Below are 19,925 nucleotides of genomic sequence, written 5' to 3' on the forward strand. Positions count from 1 at the left end.
TTAATTCATACATTTGTTTGATTTGTACAAAATTAAATCCTATAAAAGGACGAAGTAAATAAATGAAGTTGACCTTCCAATTGCACTCTGCTCTGAGTAATTATTCAATCCAAACCGTTGCCAATAAACTTTTTACAGTGTTAGCAAACACACACACACACACACACATACACATACTCTTTCCATACATTTTAGCTACTAGTCAGAATCTCATAAAGTGCTCTAGACACATTTTAAAATTTCTAAGTAATCATCGAATTTTTACATATATTACATTGAATTTATATAATTAAAATTAATTACATAGGATTTTATGTATTGGGATATTTTGTAAAATCTATCTGATATCAATAACAAAGAGGCGATTATAAAACTCAAATTACTTTAATCAATCATGTAATGCATGTGCAAAGTTTTGGCGAATATTAATAACATTTCTTCCCTCGCCCATAATCCTGGATAGGAAATAATATCCGAAAATAATTGTTTCTAAATAAATCACGCAACCTTCCTATCGTATTCTGGTATATTTATCTCTATCCCTTATTTTTTAATCCTAAATGCAGAAAAATTTATACATATATTATACATAGTACATAGTATGCAGTCTTTTCAACATTAATCTAAAATACAAAGTAAAAATTTATGAAATGAATAAAAGTTTAAGCCATAAAAAAACTTTGCATGCATATATTACATATAAATTGTATCAAATATATATAGAGAATTTTCAACTATATATTATAAAATATTTTAAGTTGATGTCCTTGAGGTTTGTGCAAAAATTATTAATGATAACTAATATAAAAATATAGTTTTGATAACTATGAAAACTATTTTGAAATTTATTTAATTTGTTTATCTTGTTTCAGAAGGGGGCTCTTCTGGTCAGATGTCTCCGTCAAGCAGCGGAGTCTCTTCTCTGGGCAGCTCCTGGAACTCCCCGGCTCCGTTGACGCCGCCCGGCTTCTCCTCCTCGTCCCTGGCCGCCTCTGACAGTCCCGTGTCGGCCCTGCTGGAGCTGTCTGGAGATTATGGTCTGGAGAAACAGCACAGTGATTCAGATGAGGGGATAGTTAGTGACCAATCTTGTGAATTTGAACAAAAGAGGAAAAAGGTTAGTAATTTTTTTCCTTTATTTTATCCTTGCAGGGAAAGGACAAAGGCGCTTAAATCAATGTTTAACCCTTTCTTCTATTCTTTCATTATAAGCTCTGTTAGAAAGAATTTCAAGAGTTTTCCATAATGAAATAAAATATTTAAGTACACAATAAGAGCTAAATTAAAGTAAAAAAGATAGAAAAAGATAGAAAAAGATAGAGATATACAGAGAAGTAGATAGGAGAGAAGTATATACTTGAATCAGGGATTAGGCACTTGAAGATAAAAATTTCATCTACATCCAATTATCATAAATACCTAAAGAAATGTAATCTTTTATAAGTGTTATCAATAAAGAAAATAGTGCAATATTTAAGTGGAGAGGCAAAATATTTTATTCAGATGCCATATCCTTTCTACCGGGTTTGAAAAGACCTTATTATCTAAAATCTATACAAAAATGTCACAGTGATTTATTTACCCTCTCTTCACAATGCATTCCCAAATTTTAAGACCTTTTATCCAACATTTACACAAATTCAAATACTTTTCTAAATTGTAGTTTTAATGTTTTACTTTGTATTTGATCTAAAATGAATTTTGAGAACTTAAAATGAGAATAAAGTTAATAACTCACCTTTTTACAAGAACGATATTTGTAAAATATAACAAAGTAAATAATTTAAATCTGACAAGGTGATTCTTTTTTATCAGAACCTTTTCACTTCCTTCAGTGCTAAATCCGTTTAAAATTCAAGTACAATTAACGAGAAAATAAGCATTATAGAACACACTATGCGTGCCAACAAACCCTGACAAAGCTGGGCATCATGCAATAATCTCATTTGCTTGAAAACGTGACTTATTCTGTCCATATGACCTTAAACTCTAAGAGAGGTAAATACACATTCATAACATACTAGCTCAAAATTCTTTGAAAATTAACACTTTCCTTCAAATATTTTGTTCCTAATAACCTCAAGTAGTTTAGGTAGTGAAAGGTCAGAAATAATAATAAGTTTTAGTCCTTAACTTTAAAGCACATTTCTTAGAAAAAATATTATGCTTAAAATTTATATCATTAATAAAAAATGGATTGACTTCACTTAAAAATGTAAATGGATGGATTTACAAAAATTTTGTTATGAAATATTTAGTGTCAACTTCAGCTAAAATTCCGGAGTGTCAGCTAAAAAATTATGAAAATTGCGCAATGAATGCGCATAAAGCCGCGTGGATATAAAAAGTGCCATTGCGCGCAAATACCGCCAATTTGACCGGCAGAATTCATGATTATTAAAGTACATTTTATGTCAATAACATTTCATTCGAATGCTATGTCTTTTGATACTTTAAAAAAAACTTATATGTCTTGAAAGAAACAATAGCCAATTTATTTAAAATAAACGGACAGTTAGATGGAATTCTTCCTAAGTGCCATTTAAACCCATTCCAAACGGTCAAAAAAATAAAAATAAATTTTGTCTTTTATAAATTTAATCAATTGTGTAATTTATTTAATGAAATATTTAATCTAACCACAAATCTATTGAATTCTAATCAAAATACAAAAGTAATAAGGACATAATTTATTTTTAATCAGAGTTCAGAGTACAAATTTTTGTTTATAAAAGATTTATTTTATGAAAAAAATGTACAGAGAACATTTATGTGCTTATGATAAAACTGCACTATGTTCCCAAGTGCACTTTGCTTTACTTTAGTCACAATGGATCAAATTAAAATTACAAGGACAAAAATATTTTTTCATTAGCGTTCCTTAAAGTCGTTTACTATGAGGAAATAGTTGGTTTTATATTTCTTTCAATTGAACCAAATTTATTAGTCAGAAAAATTTATTGTCATGATTATTATATTTATGGGCAACTGTAAAATATTTTACGTCAGTGTAAAAAGAGTTTTTGATGAAAAGTAAATAGAAAAATATTTTCCATCATCCGTAATTTATTTTCATACAACACTTCAAGGTCTTTGCATGCTTAAATATTTAAGTACCAGGCGTTGACATTATTTTTATAGATTTTCATTCTTTGAGTTATAAATAATTTTTGTTTTCAAACAGGGGAATCTTTTTTATTTAGACTTATTAAAATCTGCAATAAAAGTAACTTTTCAATTGCAAAAAAAAGCTTAAAATTTTATTTTATACAAGAGGTATTAAATAAAAACAACAGTTTTTAATCACTTTAGTTTCGATAGTTTCAAGTTTAAAAACTTTGAATTAAAAAATAAAAAAGTTTTTGTACTTTTAAATTTGAAATATACAATATGTGCAGCATACCAGGAATAAAGTATCGCCAACAAGCGAAATAAATCTAAAATAATATTTTGGGAGCAGATAGAAAGGTCGTCAAATCTACTATGTGCCCCTCTAACGACAGCTGAAAATAACGCGTAGGTTTCTTGATTTTTTTTGAATTAATTTCGTTGTAGTTATATGCTTGCAGCATATAAATGAATTATAACAAAATGTATAAAATGATGTATAATATGATGCTGCCCCTCGTCGTTCTGGTAGCAATTTGTTGCCATACTTGGCATTAATTATAAATATATTCTTAATATTGACAATGTGACATTGAACAAAATGGTTATGGCTGACATATTATAGACATAACATTATTCTGATACCATTGAGACAACATTAAACAAGATCTTACAAGTTTAACAGAGTGTCCATTGAGTCAGAAATCACATGATCAGTCGAATTTCTTCCTTGTTTTCCCTATGTAGAAAAATATCAAAACTTTTTTTTCTGTTTTGGCATAATAGTATTGCAACTATATAGGCATGTGCATTAAAACGTGCACAATTTTCGCTTTCATTTTCTCTCTCACTCTATATCCATCTCGCTCTCTCTCTCTCTCGCACTCACTCTATAATTCTCTCACTTTCTCACTCATCTTTCTGAAACACATTTCTAACACATGCACACACTCACACCCATTCTTACAGCACACCTGCACATGTGTGTAATTGTATAGTAAAATGCAGATTTTTAATCCTTGCACTTTTATACAACCAAAGTGTAAAAACCAACAAATTCTTAAGATAATAAAACGTTAACTTATTGTAAAAAAAATAAAAGATACAGATTTGGTTCTTTAAATATATTTTCATGTTATGTCATTGAGTCTAATCAACCATTTGATATTTATGAACAAAATTTTTAAAATGTTTTGTTAAAATATTTTAAACTTGAAAAATGTAATATAAAAAATGCCGGGATTAGGTGGTAGCCAGAGGCGTGGGTGGTTTATTGCCGGGGGCATAATATGTAATAAAACCCCCTTTTTAATTCCCACCTAGTGCCCCCCGGACCCAGGACCCCCCTCCCCCCTTACATCCAGTGCAGCAGCCTGCCAGATAAAACCAGGAAAGTTGCATTAATACTTCTACAGCTATACTATACACACACACACACACACACACACACACACAGATATTAAGCCATGACTTGTAGAAAACACAATATGTGTGTGTGTGTGTATTGTCAAAGTACAAATAAGTGCATCTATACAAGTCTTTTCTCTTCATCTGTGAGAAAGGAGGAATGGGAAGAGAGGAAGTTTTGTGCTGTGTTGTAAATTGCAAAGATAAAGCAGCGGAGAGCACAGAAAGGGGTAAAATTTGCAATACTCACTCACCACACACACACACACACACACACACACACACACACACACACACACACACACACACACACACACACACACATACACACACAACATTGCGTTGCGTTGCATTTGCAAATTCACACACCACAGCGAGAGAGAAAGAGAGAGACCATAATACAACCAAAGCTAAGGGGGGGGGGAGGGGTAATACAATCTTTGCAAAAATCTGAAGGTGGGGGGGAGGGGCAGAGTGATAAATGATTAGGCAACTATATTTTGGATAAGATATGCCCCGAGGGGCTTTATGGGGCGCATGGTTTACGGTAGAAATAGAGAGAGAAGAATTAATAGTATGAGAAAATTTAGATTATGGAAATAAGAAATTTAGGTAAAGGCAAAAAGGGGGGGGGGCAGATTTGGGGTACAAGAGAAAATATGCGAATATAAAATTGAGGTAATGTTAAAGTGGCGGAACGTGTGGAATGGATTACGAGAAATGGATAAAAAGGGGGATGTGGGGGGGGGGTATTATTAAAGAGTTGTGCAGTTAGCGTGCCATTTGCATTGCATCGGAGATTTGCGGAGGTCCAGCGAATGACATTTGCAAAATTTGCAGGAGAAATCTGCCCCACCCTAATTTTGGGGTGTGTTAAATGGGTAGGAGGGGCATAAAAACGCCGCCCCATCGCCCTTTTTATCTCTACGCCCATTTAAGTTTGGCATACAACACAGAGTGATAAATTTCCTAGGTGTATACCATTTTATGCGCACACACACAAATACAATTACACAGACAACCACACACATAAAACACACACACACACACATTTGAAAGATGAAAGTATGAGTTTGCTATATGAAACTATTTATCTTACCTATCTCATCTTGAAAATAGTTTGCAATTCGTTGCAGTAAGCACGAACATTTATCATAACTATTTCAACCATTTTTCAAGGTTAGACAAATGAGGGGTTAAAAAACAGACTCTGCCCATTTCTACTTAATTTACCTGTCTATGTATCCCTGGTATGTTTGCCGAAATTTGTACTTTCAATTCATTATTTAAATTCAAAAGCAGATGAGCATGCAATTAAAGGGAGAAAATGGCAAAATAAAAATATTAATTAATGAACAAGACATTTTTTCCCGCACAAAACTTTTAGTTGCAGATATTTATGGCATGATGATATGTGGGCCTTTTTTGCTATTTGATTGCATTCTGAAAGGTTGTGAAATTGAAAAAAAATGATGTCAATGTCAAAACTAAAAATTTAGGTTTTAAAGAGAAAAATGGTTATTTAAAGATAAAAATAATTTGTAATTTTATCTTACTTAAAAATTATTATACATATTTTTCAACTTTTGAGAAATAAGCAAGACAGATATTTGCTAGAGACAGAGTTGTATGGCAGAAAATTGTGTTTACAGATTTCCGATGGTCTAAATGCATCCTCTTATCTATTTTGCAGAAAAAGGGGTAAAATAATAATAAATTGCCTGCCAACTTCAGAATGGTGCGGAGAAAGAAAAAAAGTTCCAAAACACAATTTCTTTGATATGCATCATTTAATTTAGAATGGGAATAAAAATAAAAATGGCGGCGTTGAACGTTTTTGATAGTGGGAAAATTATGGGCGGGAAAGATAGGTGTGATTCACTTGAGAAGTTGATGGGTTGCAGCAGCATCCATTCATTCACGTGTCTTCCCTGCGGCCTCAACACGTGTACACACTCCCCCTTTCCCCTCCCCCAACTGCATTCCTGATGCAATAGTTCCCCAACTTTATTTACCCACCTCCCTATGATGCAATTTTTGGGCTTAAAATTATTTTTTTTGCGGGCGAGGGGAGAATGAAGTATAAAAGTGGATTTAAACCTACTTCCTTCCTATTTCTTCTTTTATATTTTTATATTTTGTTACCCATTTTTTTCTCCCAAATCCTTTCAAACATTATTTTTATAATCGCCTAAAAAAGACAAACAATTGTGAAAAGTATGGTCAAACTTTTTTTTCTTGGTGGCAGGAGAACATCAGTGGCAAAGTTTATTAGATAAAAAGTGTAAAATATATGAAAATATACTTGCGCTCATACCCTCGGGGTTAACACATCACCATGCAATATAAATAACAACTATTTATATCATTATTAGATGCAGAATATATTTATTTTGCAACTTACCAAAGCAGAAAGATTTTGATTGTTGGTTTGACTTAAGGGTAGCATTTGTCACATGACAAATTTAATTTCCGCGGTAAAATATCTAACTATGACAATGGTTTATTGTTGTTTTATGCATAATAAAACCTTAACAAAATTGTATGTTTGTGTGTGTATTTGTTTGTGTTTGTATGTGTTTGTTGTTCCCGAAGCCAACCATTTCCATTTAATTAAAGGCTAAAAGGAATGATTCATTGCCTTTTGTGGTTTCTTGTATTAAAATTTATGTAAATATCACAACAGAAAACTAGGCTTGAATAATCATAATTAATTACGAAACCTTGATGTCAAACATTCTAGAAACCATCGTTTGCAACCAAAGAAAGAAATTCCCCCGTTTTCTTTCTTTAAATTAGAAAGAGAATGTCCTCTCTTTTCTTTCCTAGCCTTGGTAAAAAATAAAAAATAGGCTTTTGTCAAAATTTGTGTATTACATATTTTTCATATCTAACTATCTATGTTATTTATGTAAAAAAAATCTTTGAAAATTATTTAGAAAAATTCATGAAAAGTCCAATATAGATATCATTAAAATATACTTTGCCCATCAGCTATTTTCTGTTACTATCTATTAATCTATGCATAATAGTTTAAAAGACTGAATTTTTGTGGATGCATGCTAAAAATTTATTACATTTATCTTAATAATATATGGCTTGGCCCACGTTTTTTTTAGGAAATTGCCTAAGGATAGATAATCATTAAAACTTGATTTTATTCATGTATTAAATAAAACAAATTGATAGTTTGTACTTTTTTTCTCAAAATAATTAGACTCTTAAAAATTCTATTCTAAAGATTTATTATTTTTTCCTTAAAAGAAGTTTCATATCATTAATTAATCCTTTTTTTTCAGACTGAAGGCTTGAAAACAATTTATCAATGCACTTGGAGGTCGTGTACCCACCAGGAGACACAATCCCGCCAGGAGATGGAGCGTCATGTGCGTCACGAGCATCTCGGGCTCCCTGGCGAACCTGGCGACGACGAAGAAGGCGAGGAGGAGTTTTACTACACAGAGTTTGAGCTGCCGCCGGCCGCTGAATTCACTGACCTGACTTCTGTCACCTCATTGTCCGTGGGCGGCTCGCTGATCCGCGGCGGTCTTTCTGTGCCTGAGCTGCGGACGCCGGTGCCATGCGGAGGTGATGAGTCCGCCACAGAGGAGGACACGGATACTTCCAGTCATGGTCCAGTAGAGAGAGAAGACTGTTCAACTGCTGTTCTGCAGGTTCAAGTGGGGTCAGCCGCTGGTGCGCAGCCCAGTGCCGCCCACTACCATCGCCAATACCAACAACAATTAAATCACAATAACGGCGACAACGGCCTTGACCTTGTCAAGGTGACCGCCATAAATCACATGAACCATAGCACCCCTACAACGCAAAGAATCAGTGCCTCCTCATATCCTACCCCCAACCCTTCAACGTCCACAGTACTAGCAGCATATAATAACCATATAATGACCACATCAAGACCGCCTCTGCTGCCGCCAACCTCTACAATAACTACGTTGCCCCACCATCACGGCGGCCTGGCCAAAATCCCTATGGGCGCTACAACCAACGTAGCCGTTACAAGCGCCACAAGTTTCTATGCAGTACCGGCTAGTCAGCAGCCCATTTTCGCCAGTAACGGTGGCCAACATCATATGCATACTGCACCAAAGCAGCCACAGCCGCTTTTGGCGGACCATTTTGACATGGCCCGGCCTCCACACGAAAACCCAGAGTATTCACAACAAACAGGTAGGAACTACTTTACTTTTACCGCATTTTTAGAAAGAAAGATTTTCTACAATTTATTACTTTGTACTATTAAACAAAAATGAGACGGTGCTTCTTGTGCAGTGGGCTATTAAAGACATTAAATATCTAGAATATGTCTATTAATTGTTTTAAATGATAAACAATCATTGAAATATTTTTGTAGAGTCTTAAGTAGAATAAATGTGTTGTATATGTATTTTTTTATTGTATGCAGCATATTTATTTGTAAAGAATAAAACAATCATGGATAAAGAAAGTTTTTCACAACATAATGTCTCACATTTAGGGTATTTCATAATTTTTTTTTTATGACGGGAGATTTTTACACCTGGTTTACAAAAATTTGTTGAACATTAAAAACTTTTTAACCATTTTCTTATCCCCTGATTACTGGGAGAATGGTATAAGAATGGGCTGGTATGGCCAGGACCTAGACTCCAATCTATCAAGGCACAATATAAAGTATTATCAGACTCACAAAAACACATAAACATACAAAATAAATATAACATTCACAAGTAAAACTAGGCATAATTCAAGAAGCAGGGGCTGTTGCTACTAAATAGTAACCAATTTATTTTTATATTTTTTTTTGTAAAGAAAATAGGATATTTAATACTAAATACAAAATGCAATAATGCAAAATAGAAGACAAATTAAATAACAGGAAAGTTTTAAAAAATATTTTAAAATAAATCTAGATTTAATTGAACAGTTTGCCATTGTTTTTGAGAAAAAAGGATTATTTGTATCAAAGTTTAAACTTATATTTATGTATATTACTTTAAATTAATTTAAATTGTAGAGGATGCAAGAAAGTGCATATAAGATTTGAAAACTTTTTCTGCATGTTTTTTTCTGCAAAGGGTTTTACATGGAATCCTAAATTTTGTTTCAAAAGTTGGTCAAAGTTTTTGGAAAATATTAATATATTTTTTTTGTTAAAAATTGAACCATGTGCATTTTTTGTGTATTTTTATGTTTTAATTTCTTTTGCAGGATGCACACGTATTTTGACAAGCACAGCGACGCCAACATACGCCACCATAATTTCCCCGCCGACAACCATCGGCGGTTTACCTATCGCAATCCCTATCACTACTTTCACCATCAGCAATGGCGGTGGCGCTAACGGAGGTCAAGCCACTGCAGCCGGATTCCCTGGGAAATACATTCGGCTGTCGCCGAAACCTACTTCCAATCCTACGTTGATTTCCAGCTCTCCAAAGTCACCTGTGCGGCGGCCACGTGGAGATGCTAAAAAGTGCAGGTATACCATCTTTTAATAGAATCTTCCTTGTCTTTTTTTACAATTTAGGAGATATCTTTCTAACCAGCGAAAAAGCATTGATTTTACTTTATCAAGCTGAACTTATTAAGCCCAGGGGACCTCAAGAAACACTGTAAACATTAGTTTTGCAGTTCTTGGGCAAAATCAATTTATTTAACAATGTGGCTCGGGTTCTTTTCTTGCAATTGTCCCTTCTTAAAGGCTACAAAATTTATAGGATCTTTACAAATATCTGAAAGTCATTTGATTCTTTTTTTGAACCATGGTGCACTTTTTTTGTAAGCATGGCTTTAATTGACAAAGTTCTATTCTATTTTTAATTGAGTTTATAAACAAACTTTGTGGTCTTTTATACAACAATACTTTCTATTTGAACTTTAAAACTGAGAACAAAGAAGAAATAAATATCCTGTCATTATCTTAATTTTAAAGTTTAACCTCAGTGTAATTAAAAATTAATTACAAAATTAACTTTTTTTCCATTTTTGTTTTGTCATGGGGGAGGAGTCGCCATGGTTTTTTAATAAAAGTTGCAACATTTATCATTTTAAATTTACAGAATTTTTTCAAAGATTTGTTTTTTCATAACCTTTTGCATATTGAATCTTAAACAAACAATAAAATAATCAGATTATTTTTATTAGGCTTATCATGACCATAATTTGAAATATGAAACAATTGTTTTATCAGCAGACAATGACAATCTACTTCCATTTGCGTTAGGACAGACCTCGATTCTTAAACATTATATTTTATTTCTTGTATTTATGAATTTGATAGGTTTTAATAAAATAGAAAAGATTTTAAACAGAAAAGCTTTATTTGTAACTATATTTTCTACCTTTCAACGTTATAATTTTTAAGAAAAAAAAGTTTAAGGATCGTGCTCAGGCGTTGTTGATGAAATAAAGAACTAGTTTAAAGGATGATTGTCATTTTTCATTTCCATTGTGTAACTCCTATTCAAAAAGTCGCCTCAATACATATTGTTGTTGTTTTGAGGGGGGGGGGGCAATTGCAAAATGGTCGTTGGACTTTAAATTAACTCTTTTTAATGCCCAAAATGACTTTTAATTTAAATTAATTATGTCTTTTCAATGTTTTATTATCTGAAAGGGTGTGGCTGATGGACACAACATAATAAATAGCTGTCCTTAAATTAGCAATAATTGTTTTTCCCAAAGAAGTTGAAAATTTTGAAAGTAAATTATTTTCCAAAGTCTTTCAACCGGGACAAAGAAAACAAACATTAATTTAATCTTTAGCTAACTTTGTCATGGGTAGGGAGAAATATTTTTTTCTTAACATTTGCAGCCAAAGATGTTGATGATTTTGAAGATGATGTTGACTTCGAATAAAGTTCGATGCAAGATTGTGCAATTAAATTTTTAATTCTTTTTATTTCTAATTAATCTATTTGTTTGTCCTATATTTTCTTTGGTATCCAAGTTTATGTTTTTGAGAATGTATAGGAACATGTTATGTAATATGCCTAGAGGCCAAGGAAACATTTTAAGGTATAAAACACTTTATACAGTTTACATCCTGAAAGCTATTAGCCTGGCTTTAATGTATTTAAATCCCTGTAAAATAGCAGCAGGTTTAAAACCTAAACTTACTGTGATGTTTTAATATTAAATGATTCTAAAAATCCGTTTCAACCTTTATCCTTTTTTTCAAATGAAAAAAGTTTCTGGCATTTAAAATTTTCATCATTTTTGTTGCAAATATTAAGAATTAATGTTGAATGATAACTAGAAAATTGTAGTTTTAAATCAATATTTTCATATTGCATTTTAATGATGCAATTTTTTACCATTTTTGCGATTTTCCCATCGATTATTTAGCATAATGATAAAAGTTTTGAAAGATAAATATTTATTTTCTTGGGAACTTACTTCATACTTTTTTGTGTGTGTACTTTAAAGAGTTTGGGTTATCTATAAAATTGATCTTCAAAGATGACTCTGAGTGTTTTTCAAGTGTTGCTCTTGTCAGTTCAAGTAAAAAAAAGAATGCTTATTTAAAGTTTTGAATATTTATCAGGGACGCCATCTTTCAAAATTATAATGAATAGAACGCAGTTTCTTTAAGGGTAAAAGTTATTATTTGTTATCATAATTATTTATGTATATTTACTGGAGTTTGCTTCTTAATAATTTTATTTATAAATATATGTATATAGATGAATACATTACTCTTTTCAGTCTAACACAGTTTAGCTAGATTTTGGATGTTAAAAATTATGAGAAAACTGCTTTTCTTTTTTTATTTTTTATTGAATGATTATCAATATAGAACACAAGTTGCGTAATAAAAACATAAAACACATCCTACGCAAATGTAAAAATTTCTTCCATTACGCCATGGGCATTCAAACAATAGTATTTTTATATTTTTTGCTAACTATGTCACAAATGTTTTTAATTTAAACAAAATTTTTATCACAGCTTATCATAGAAAAAAAATAAGAATGAAATAATTTGGAAGATTTTCTTAGAATTTTTGTTGCAAAATATTGGATTTTTATGCTGTAATCTTTAGCACCTTCCCAAGCGAGACATTTTTTTACTGTCAACTTTTTTTTTCTTCAAATATTTATTTAGGTTTCAAATGCCTTTTTTCAGCAAAAAAATAAGAAGAGAAAATAAAATTTGCCTAGGAAATTTTAAAAATATAAGAATTTGTATCTTTTTGCATCCAAAACCTTTTTAAAAATATGGAAAAATTTAATTAATATATTAGTATGCAGGAAAAAAACCTCACAACCATCAGAAGTGGAAAATTTAAAATTTTTATTTGCCACTGACAGCCAAGATTAATAGCTACACAGATTGCTGTGGGTAAGATAATATTGGGGAGGGGGCAAAAATATGGCAGTATATTCTGAAATTCATTTAAACAAAACAGGCACAGATTTTAAAAGAAATCTTGTGGACTTTTTAAGTGATATGCACATTTTTTGTACATTTCAACCTAATGTATACTTATTGATTTTAGAACTTGTCAGCAATTTTTAATTTTTCAAAATTAATGTTCCTTTCATTTCTGAGCGACTTGGAGTAGGCAAAGGAAAGATTAAAGTACGGAAAGGAAGAAAGTTTTAAATCTAAAGAAAATGAGTTTTGGGGTGCAGTTAAACAATGGGATGTCAACTTTTAAAGTGCCCTTTACCATGCAATTTCATACTTTAAAATGCCTAGCTTCAAAAAATAAAGTTACATGATGTTCATTTAACATTCTATTTATTTCTTTTGATATATGCTGTAAAAGTGGCACGCTTGAAATTTTAACTCAGCATCTTTTTGTGCATTCTGAATAAATCTTTTTATCCGACAATAGTTTTAGTTCAAAGATTTATGAACAAAATTTACACATGCCATGGCGGGGATAGGGATAGGAATTTAGAAAAATAAGTACATAATTAAGAGAAAATTTAAAACAGCACAAAATATAAATTTATTCATAAAAAAATACATTTTGTCTCAATAATTGTCGTGCATGACTAGTAGAAAGTTTGTGACAAAATAGACCATCATTTACCATATTTCTAAGTTTAGAGTGATATAAAACTAAAATGAATTCTATAAAAGTATAATTCACTTGTCCTCATTTAAATTTAATTTTAAGAATCTTTAACCTAGTGCATGCCATGCGAGGCTAGATGCAAACTTTATTTTTCTCTGCAGGTTTTTAAATTGAAAATATAAACAATTAATCTTACAAAATTTGACAAATTGCTTTTAATTATTTTATTTCTATAATTTATTATGTAAGTACAGTTGAATAAGTACATGGGGTAAAATATTATTGGTTAAAGAAAAAAGATTTTTGTTAACTTGAATTATAGAAAGGTCAATGAATTTTAATTATTTTCTTTTTACCTTTAGATCTGACTTGGAAACCTTTTATAATTTAGCATAAGAAAAACTGTAATGGTTTTAAATTTAGCTAATAATGAGTTGAACTTTCTTAATGTTACTAAAATTGAAACAAAAAGTTCAACTTTTTGCCCTCATTAAAGACTGAAAATTAACATAATGGGTCTATATTATAATATATTAGTGTATGTAGTTTACTTATACAAATTTAACATTATTAATAGTTCTATTTAACAAGGATGAACAGCATTATATTTTACCCTTCAACCCCATTTAATCAATCTCTGTGGAAAATTATATTGTTTTTTATTGTTCTTCTTCCAGTGAATTCATGTTTTCTTTTTCTTTTCAGGAAAGTTTATGGAATGGACCAGAAAGATCTGTGGTGCACCCAATGCAAATGGAAAAAAGCTTGCACAAGATTTGGTGAATCCCATCCCATGTGAAGCCAATATAATTTGGTGAATCCATCCCAAACAGTTTGGTGAATATCACCTGTAATATGAGCCGCATAAAAGAACTCCACCCTCCAAGATGTGAAACCTAAAGAATTTGGTGAATCCAACCCTCTGTAAAGCACATTCAATTATTTTTTTAGACTCACAGCACACAAAAATTGAGCTAACTTGAGCTACCTCGAAAAAACCAGCAAAAAAATTCCATCTCCTTCACAAGATTAGAACAGAGCTGGGAGAAATAAATTTACAATTTGAGAATTAATTTTGTATTATAATTAAATTTAAGATTATATATGCAACACTCCTCAACAAAAGTTGTATTATATTTTAGTGCTATAAAACAACAAATTTACACACAAAAAAACACACAAGTCTGAAATGTCACTAAATGTTAGAAACCATGAAAATTTTTAATTCCAAAATCTAAAAACCACCAAGAAGTGTCCTGCTCATGACGTCACTAGATGCCTGGCTAGGTACCTAGCTACTGGCTGGTCCAGTGTGGCTAGCTAGTAACCTGTCAACCATGAACCTGCCCTCTTCTGCCTGTGCTCTACAATATGCATCAAAACTTCACCAACCACACTACTATTAAAAACCACAGCTAACAACTTTTCTTTGTGTACTGTCAATATTATATATATTTGATGTTCTACGCTTCTTTGTTAATTTTACTTCAATCCTTGCTAGAGAGTAGGCGCACTCCTTCACTCACCTCACACCTCCTGTTCACACGTGCAAATGCCGCGCTATTTTTTGTACCTCTGTCTCTGTGTGAATTTCCTGTCATCATCATCATAATCAATAATAATGTGGACGCCATCTTGAATTTTGACGCGCCATCTTGTTTTTTATACAACTCCTTACCAACCACACTGCCACAAATTACGTACAGCGCGGCCTTCCCTTCCACTTCCCTGATTCAAGTGTGCTACAGTGATAAAATGCAAGTTTAATTAAAGGAAACAATCAATGTTGATGTTTTTTATATAATTGTTTATTTGGATATGTTTGTGATGTCCAGTGGATGTGTGAATTTTACCAGCATAATTTGCCAGCAGACTAACCAAGAAAAATAAGAAAGCTCAGATCTTTATTCATCTCATGTACATTTCTCTAAACTATTTATTGATATGCACCACAGACACACACACACACACCTTAGTACTGAAGAAAGAGGCTCAGAATATTATAATTATCATTTCAACATTCATATACAAAGCTTCCAAAGTTGAATGGAAAGACAGAACTGTTCTAATCATAATCACTATGGGTCTCATCACATTAAAAATAAACACAAATTTGCTGATTAAAGAAAAAGACTACATTAATTGTACAAACAAATTCCGACCTCATTAAAGCATGTGAAAGAAGATTAATTACTAAAAAAATCAGCAAATTGTGTTATACTGATTATAAAATATTAGGCCCGGAGTTCTCTATTATCTGCGCAGATCTCAAATGGATCTAAAAAAGTGCATCAACAATTTTTATTGTATATTGAATCTATAAACAATTACACACAACAACAAACTTTATATAGAGGATGAACTATTGGTTAAAAAGTCCAACTGAAATGAAAATAGTGACCATCCCCATAAAACTTGAAACTGTTAATGACAAGAGAACGAAAAAAAATGCCCCAACCACCGCCGGTGAATTTCAAGTCTAAATGTGCGCAACTCTTTTTTTTAATCCTCTGCTAAAATGTTATTCATTATAAAAGGCTTTTCATTCGCTTGCTGTATCAATAATATTAATAATAACAATATAATTCTTAACTTTTTATCTATATTAATTATTTTTTACAGCTTTTTTTCCTTCTCTGAATAGCACGCCCCACAAGGTGGCTAAATAATATATATTTTATTAAATGTCAATGAGAGTAATTTGTAAAAAAAAATAGTCTAATTTAGAAAATTTAGAAAGCAGAATGAAAGGCTATGTCTAGTATATTGTAGTGTAATAAAAGGCCAATCCTTTTAGAAAAGAAAGGCATGGCAAAATTTTAGAAATTAAAAACTGCTACACAATGTCCTCGCCTATTAAAAAAATGACCTCCACACGGCCGACCACATTATTATTATATGACAAAACATGAATGCGTACCAACATTTCAATTAAAAAAAACTTTTTACCTCAGAAAAATGTTGGCCAAAAATAATTTTGGAAGACTGCTTTCAGAAAAGATTTGGCATTATATATTTACTAACAGATTTTGGTTGCAATACAAATAATCAAAACAAATTTTATTCATTAACACTATTTTAAAAAATACATTATCTGCCGAGTTTAAAAATAGAATAAAGAAATTATTTTTGTACTTCTGCTTGAATTGTGGAGATTTTGCTTGTCCTGGCAGCCTAGCCTGTCAAGACAATATAGTTTAGAATGAATAAATAGATAAATAGCCATAAATGTGAAATATATTTTTTTATCTTCTTGCTAAAAAATGTAAAAATAATAGTCCATTTTGTTCCAATTATCTAGAATTTGAATCTATTTTTAAAGCATCAATAGATTTATTTTTAAGCTTTTTAGCACTAAATATATTTTTTCATCAATAAAGAAAATTTATTCCACAAATTCTAGATGATTGAGCATTCATAGAATTGTAAAAAATCAAAAATTAGGAGATTTTAACTTGGGAAAATAATAAGATTTTCTGATTTAAAGAAAACGTTTAATCTTTGAATTCGATAGACTTTATATTTTTCTAAAGTCAAAAGTCCTTTAATTTTTGTTAAATTTGTCCTGTACTTACTCAATGCAAAGTAAATTTATTGAAATTAAAAATTTAATGAAAAAAATACACACATTTAAACACACTCTAGTAACACACAAACAAAAATATATTTCAAGACTAGCAAATCATCCTTAAAAAGCAGTTGACCATTAAATATGGAAATCTTAATTTAACAACAAGGCGCATGGCAAATCTGAAAGTATATCCCCCTTGTGTCCCTATATCCCCAGGATATCTGCCATGTTATATTAAACTGAAGCTATTATTATGTAATATAACATAGTGTTTCATCTTCGCGAAGGTTTATTATTTTACCGTCTTCATGTCGGTTGTGATAGAACACAAGATCGTGGCGATGATACACTTAGAGTCAACTATTGGGGCTGGAAACTATTTTTTTTCTCTCTCTTTAAGTCCTATGAATAAAAAACTCAATTTTAAATTTACATTATCATACATAAAAAAAACGCGGTATTGCGCGCATTAAAAAAAATCCACTAAAAGTATCACGAAGCGGCGGATAACTTGAATATTGTATTATTATTGAACTGATGACGGGGGGGAAATACATTTTGAATCCTAGTATCCATCAAGAGAGTTTCCACTCCTAGTATTGCAACTTACGTCTTTCAAAACTTAATGTAAATCTTTATTACAGAGATATCGTTGCCTTATATTTGAATATAATTTATTTGTTGAGTCTATATAATTAATTAATTATTATTATAAAAACTGATGTGAACCTTATCATGGTTTGTGTATAATTATATTAAGAAGATTCTATTGTCAAACCGAACTCTGATATAAAAATTTGAATTGTCTAGTCAAATTTAAATGTTTATAACAGCGGTCTTTAAAACATAGTTTAAATTTTATACATTTTCTGTTTGGCTGAACAAATTTATATCAAAATTATTATAAAATTTATAAATTCTAAACTGTGTTTAAAAAGTAAAGACCATAAATTTTTAAATTCTCTGATTGTTATTTTGTTAGCTCTGTAACAGATATGTCATTCTTCACTCAATAATATTTAACATTTAAAAAAAAAAAAATTCTATTGCGGAGATTAACATTTGTTGGATTTTATTTGAGTATTATAATGTTATTTTCCTTTTTTTCAATAAGAATTGAATTAAATATCTGTTACAACCTTTTAAAATTTGTACATAAATGTTTTATCATAAGATTACTATTCGTTGATGATTTAAAATTTATAATTGTTTTAAGTTTTTAAATGAAATTTTTTCCTCTTTTTTATAAAGAGTTGTTTTTAGGATCTTTAAGATTCTTGTAAAATTTTTATATTATTTTATAAATTATATTTGTGAAAAGAAAAGTAGGTTGAATTTTAAAATATTTATTGTCATTATCGGAACAAATTTACATCTCTGTTAAAGAAATATAAAAATAATTAGTTTTTACAAGAAAAAATAAATTTTATTTATTAAATAAATTAGTTCCTTTGAAAAATTGTCATAATATAAATAGAACGAAATGGTGGAATCGAAATCTTTTTTTGTTTAGTTGGTTCATGAAGAAAAATGAATATTTTCTGTTTGTATGTTTTACTACTTGATGTTGACCAATCCGTTATATGTACACTTTGTACTTTACTGTACACAGTGTACAGCCGGCTAGGAACATCAAAATAAAATGTTGTGTATCATGAGTCATGTAATAAATAATTAAATAAACATATTTCTGACAATATTTTGCCGTTTTTTTTATTATTAGTTTGCAAAATAATTATATTGCAATGAGAGTTGCAAATAATTTTGCCTTGGGTTGCATTTTACAGTTAACTAGAATGAAAACATTGATAAAAGCGAAAAAAATATAGGATAAAAAATGAAAAATTGTTCATAATAAGTTAAACACCAGTATTCCTAATCAAAACTTATTTATTATTGCCTGACCCTGTCCTGTACATTAAACGTGTTAATCAAAATACACCTATTAGCATTTCCTTCTTCTATTGACATAAAAAGTTTCTCGAGGGACCTGGAAATACATGTACAAATATTAAGCTCTCTATATCTGATGGTTAATCCTCTAAAAAATAAACAGATAACGGTATAGCACGGTGGTTTAATGATCAATTTTAATGTTCCTATATTACTTCATATCTAAACTTAAAACGTACATGGTACCCTGCTAGTAAATGTAACCTAACAAAAATAGCGTAGTTGGAATTACATTACATTAAATAATTGAAAATAGAACAAAATGCAAAAGTTTAAACAGTACGAGTATTCGATCTAAATGAAAAGCATTCTGGTGATCGTAATTGAATGTATATCTTGAAAATAAATTTATCCGACAAAAGCGTTGTTGTAGTCAAAGAATTAGAAATTTCTATTAGAAATTGAAGGGTTGGATAGTATAGTAAAAACTTTCTTTACTTAATACCTACTCAGGTTCATAATTTCTTTAAATCAGGGCTTGAAAGTTGGATATCGTTATTTAAAATTTGCTCATACAATCCTAATGAAAAAATCGCCAAAACGGTAACATTTTTAAGCCGGGCTGGTTCAACAAAGCTCTGTACAAAAACTACTGAAGATACTTCAAAAGCATTAACATAACAATATAGTTTTTTCCTCAAAAATTGACACATCCCTGAATAATAATTATCCTCATTTCCTTACACGTAACCATTAGCAAAGTTGTATTCTGGTGACTATATCACCTTTTTGGCTCAAAAATGTGTTAATCCTGATTTATTACTTTAATACATAAGTTACAATTAGGAAGAAGTACATCAACAAGGACGACAACGTCTTTCAGAAATGAAGCTTATTAACATACGGTCAAAGTTA

At 30.7% G+C, this 19,925-nt stretch overlaps 1 protein-coding gene across 1 annotated transcript in view; it reads left to right on the forward strand.

Annotated features, from left to right (window-relative positions):
• The window catches only part of LOC145316488 (uncharacterized), a 117,439-nt gene extending 98,623 nt beyond the window's left edge, over positions 1–18,816 (forward strand). The window contains exons 6-9 of the mRNA XM_080157050.1: positions 873–1,117; positions 7,815–8,706; positions 9,727–9,997; positions 14,252–18,816. Of these exons, the coding sequence (XP_080013176.1) occupies positions 873–1,117; positions 7,815–8,706; positions 9,727–9,997; positions 14,252–14,345 (1,502 nt within the window). The 3' untranslated portion in view covers positions 14,346–18,816. The remainder of the gene's footprint in view (positions 1–872; positions 1,118–7,814; positions 8,707–9,726; positions 9,998–14,251) is intronic.
• The last annotated feature ends 1,109 nt before the right edge of the window (positions 18,817–19,925 follow it).

This window comes from Acartia tonsa, chromosome 1 (assembly GCF_053477335.1).
Source record: "Acartia tonsa isolate MP-2025a chromosome 1, ASM5347733v1, whole genome shotgun sequence".
Taxonomy (NCBI): Eukaryota; Metazoa; Arthropoda; class Copepoda; order Calanoida; family Acartiidae; genus Acartia; species Acartia tonsa.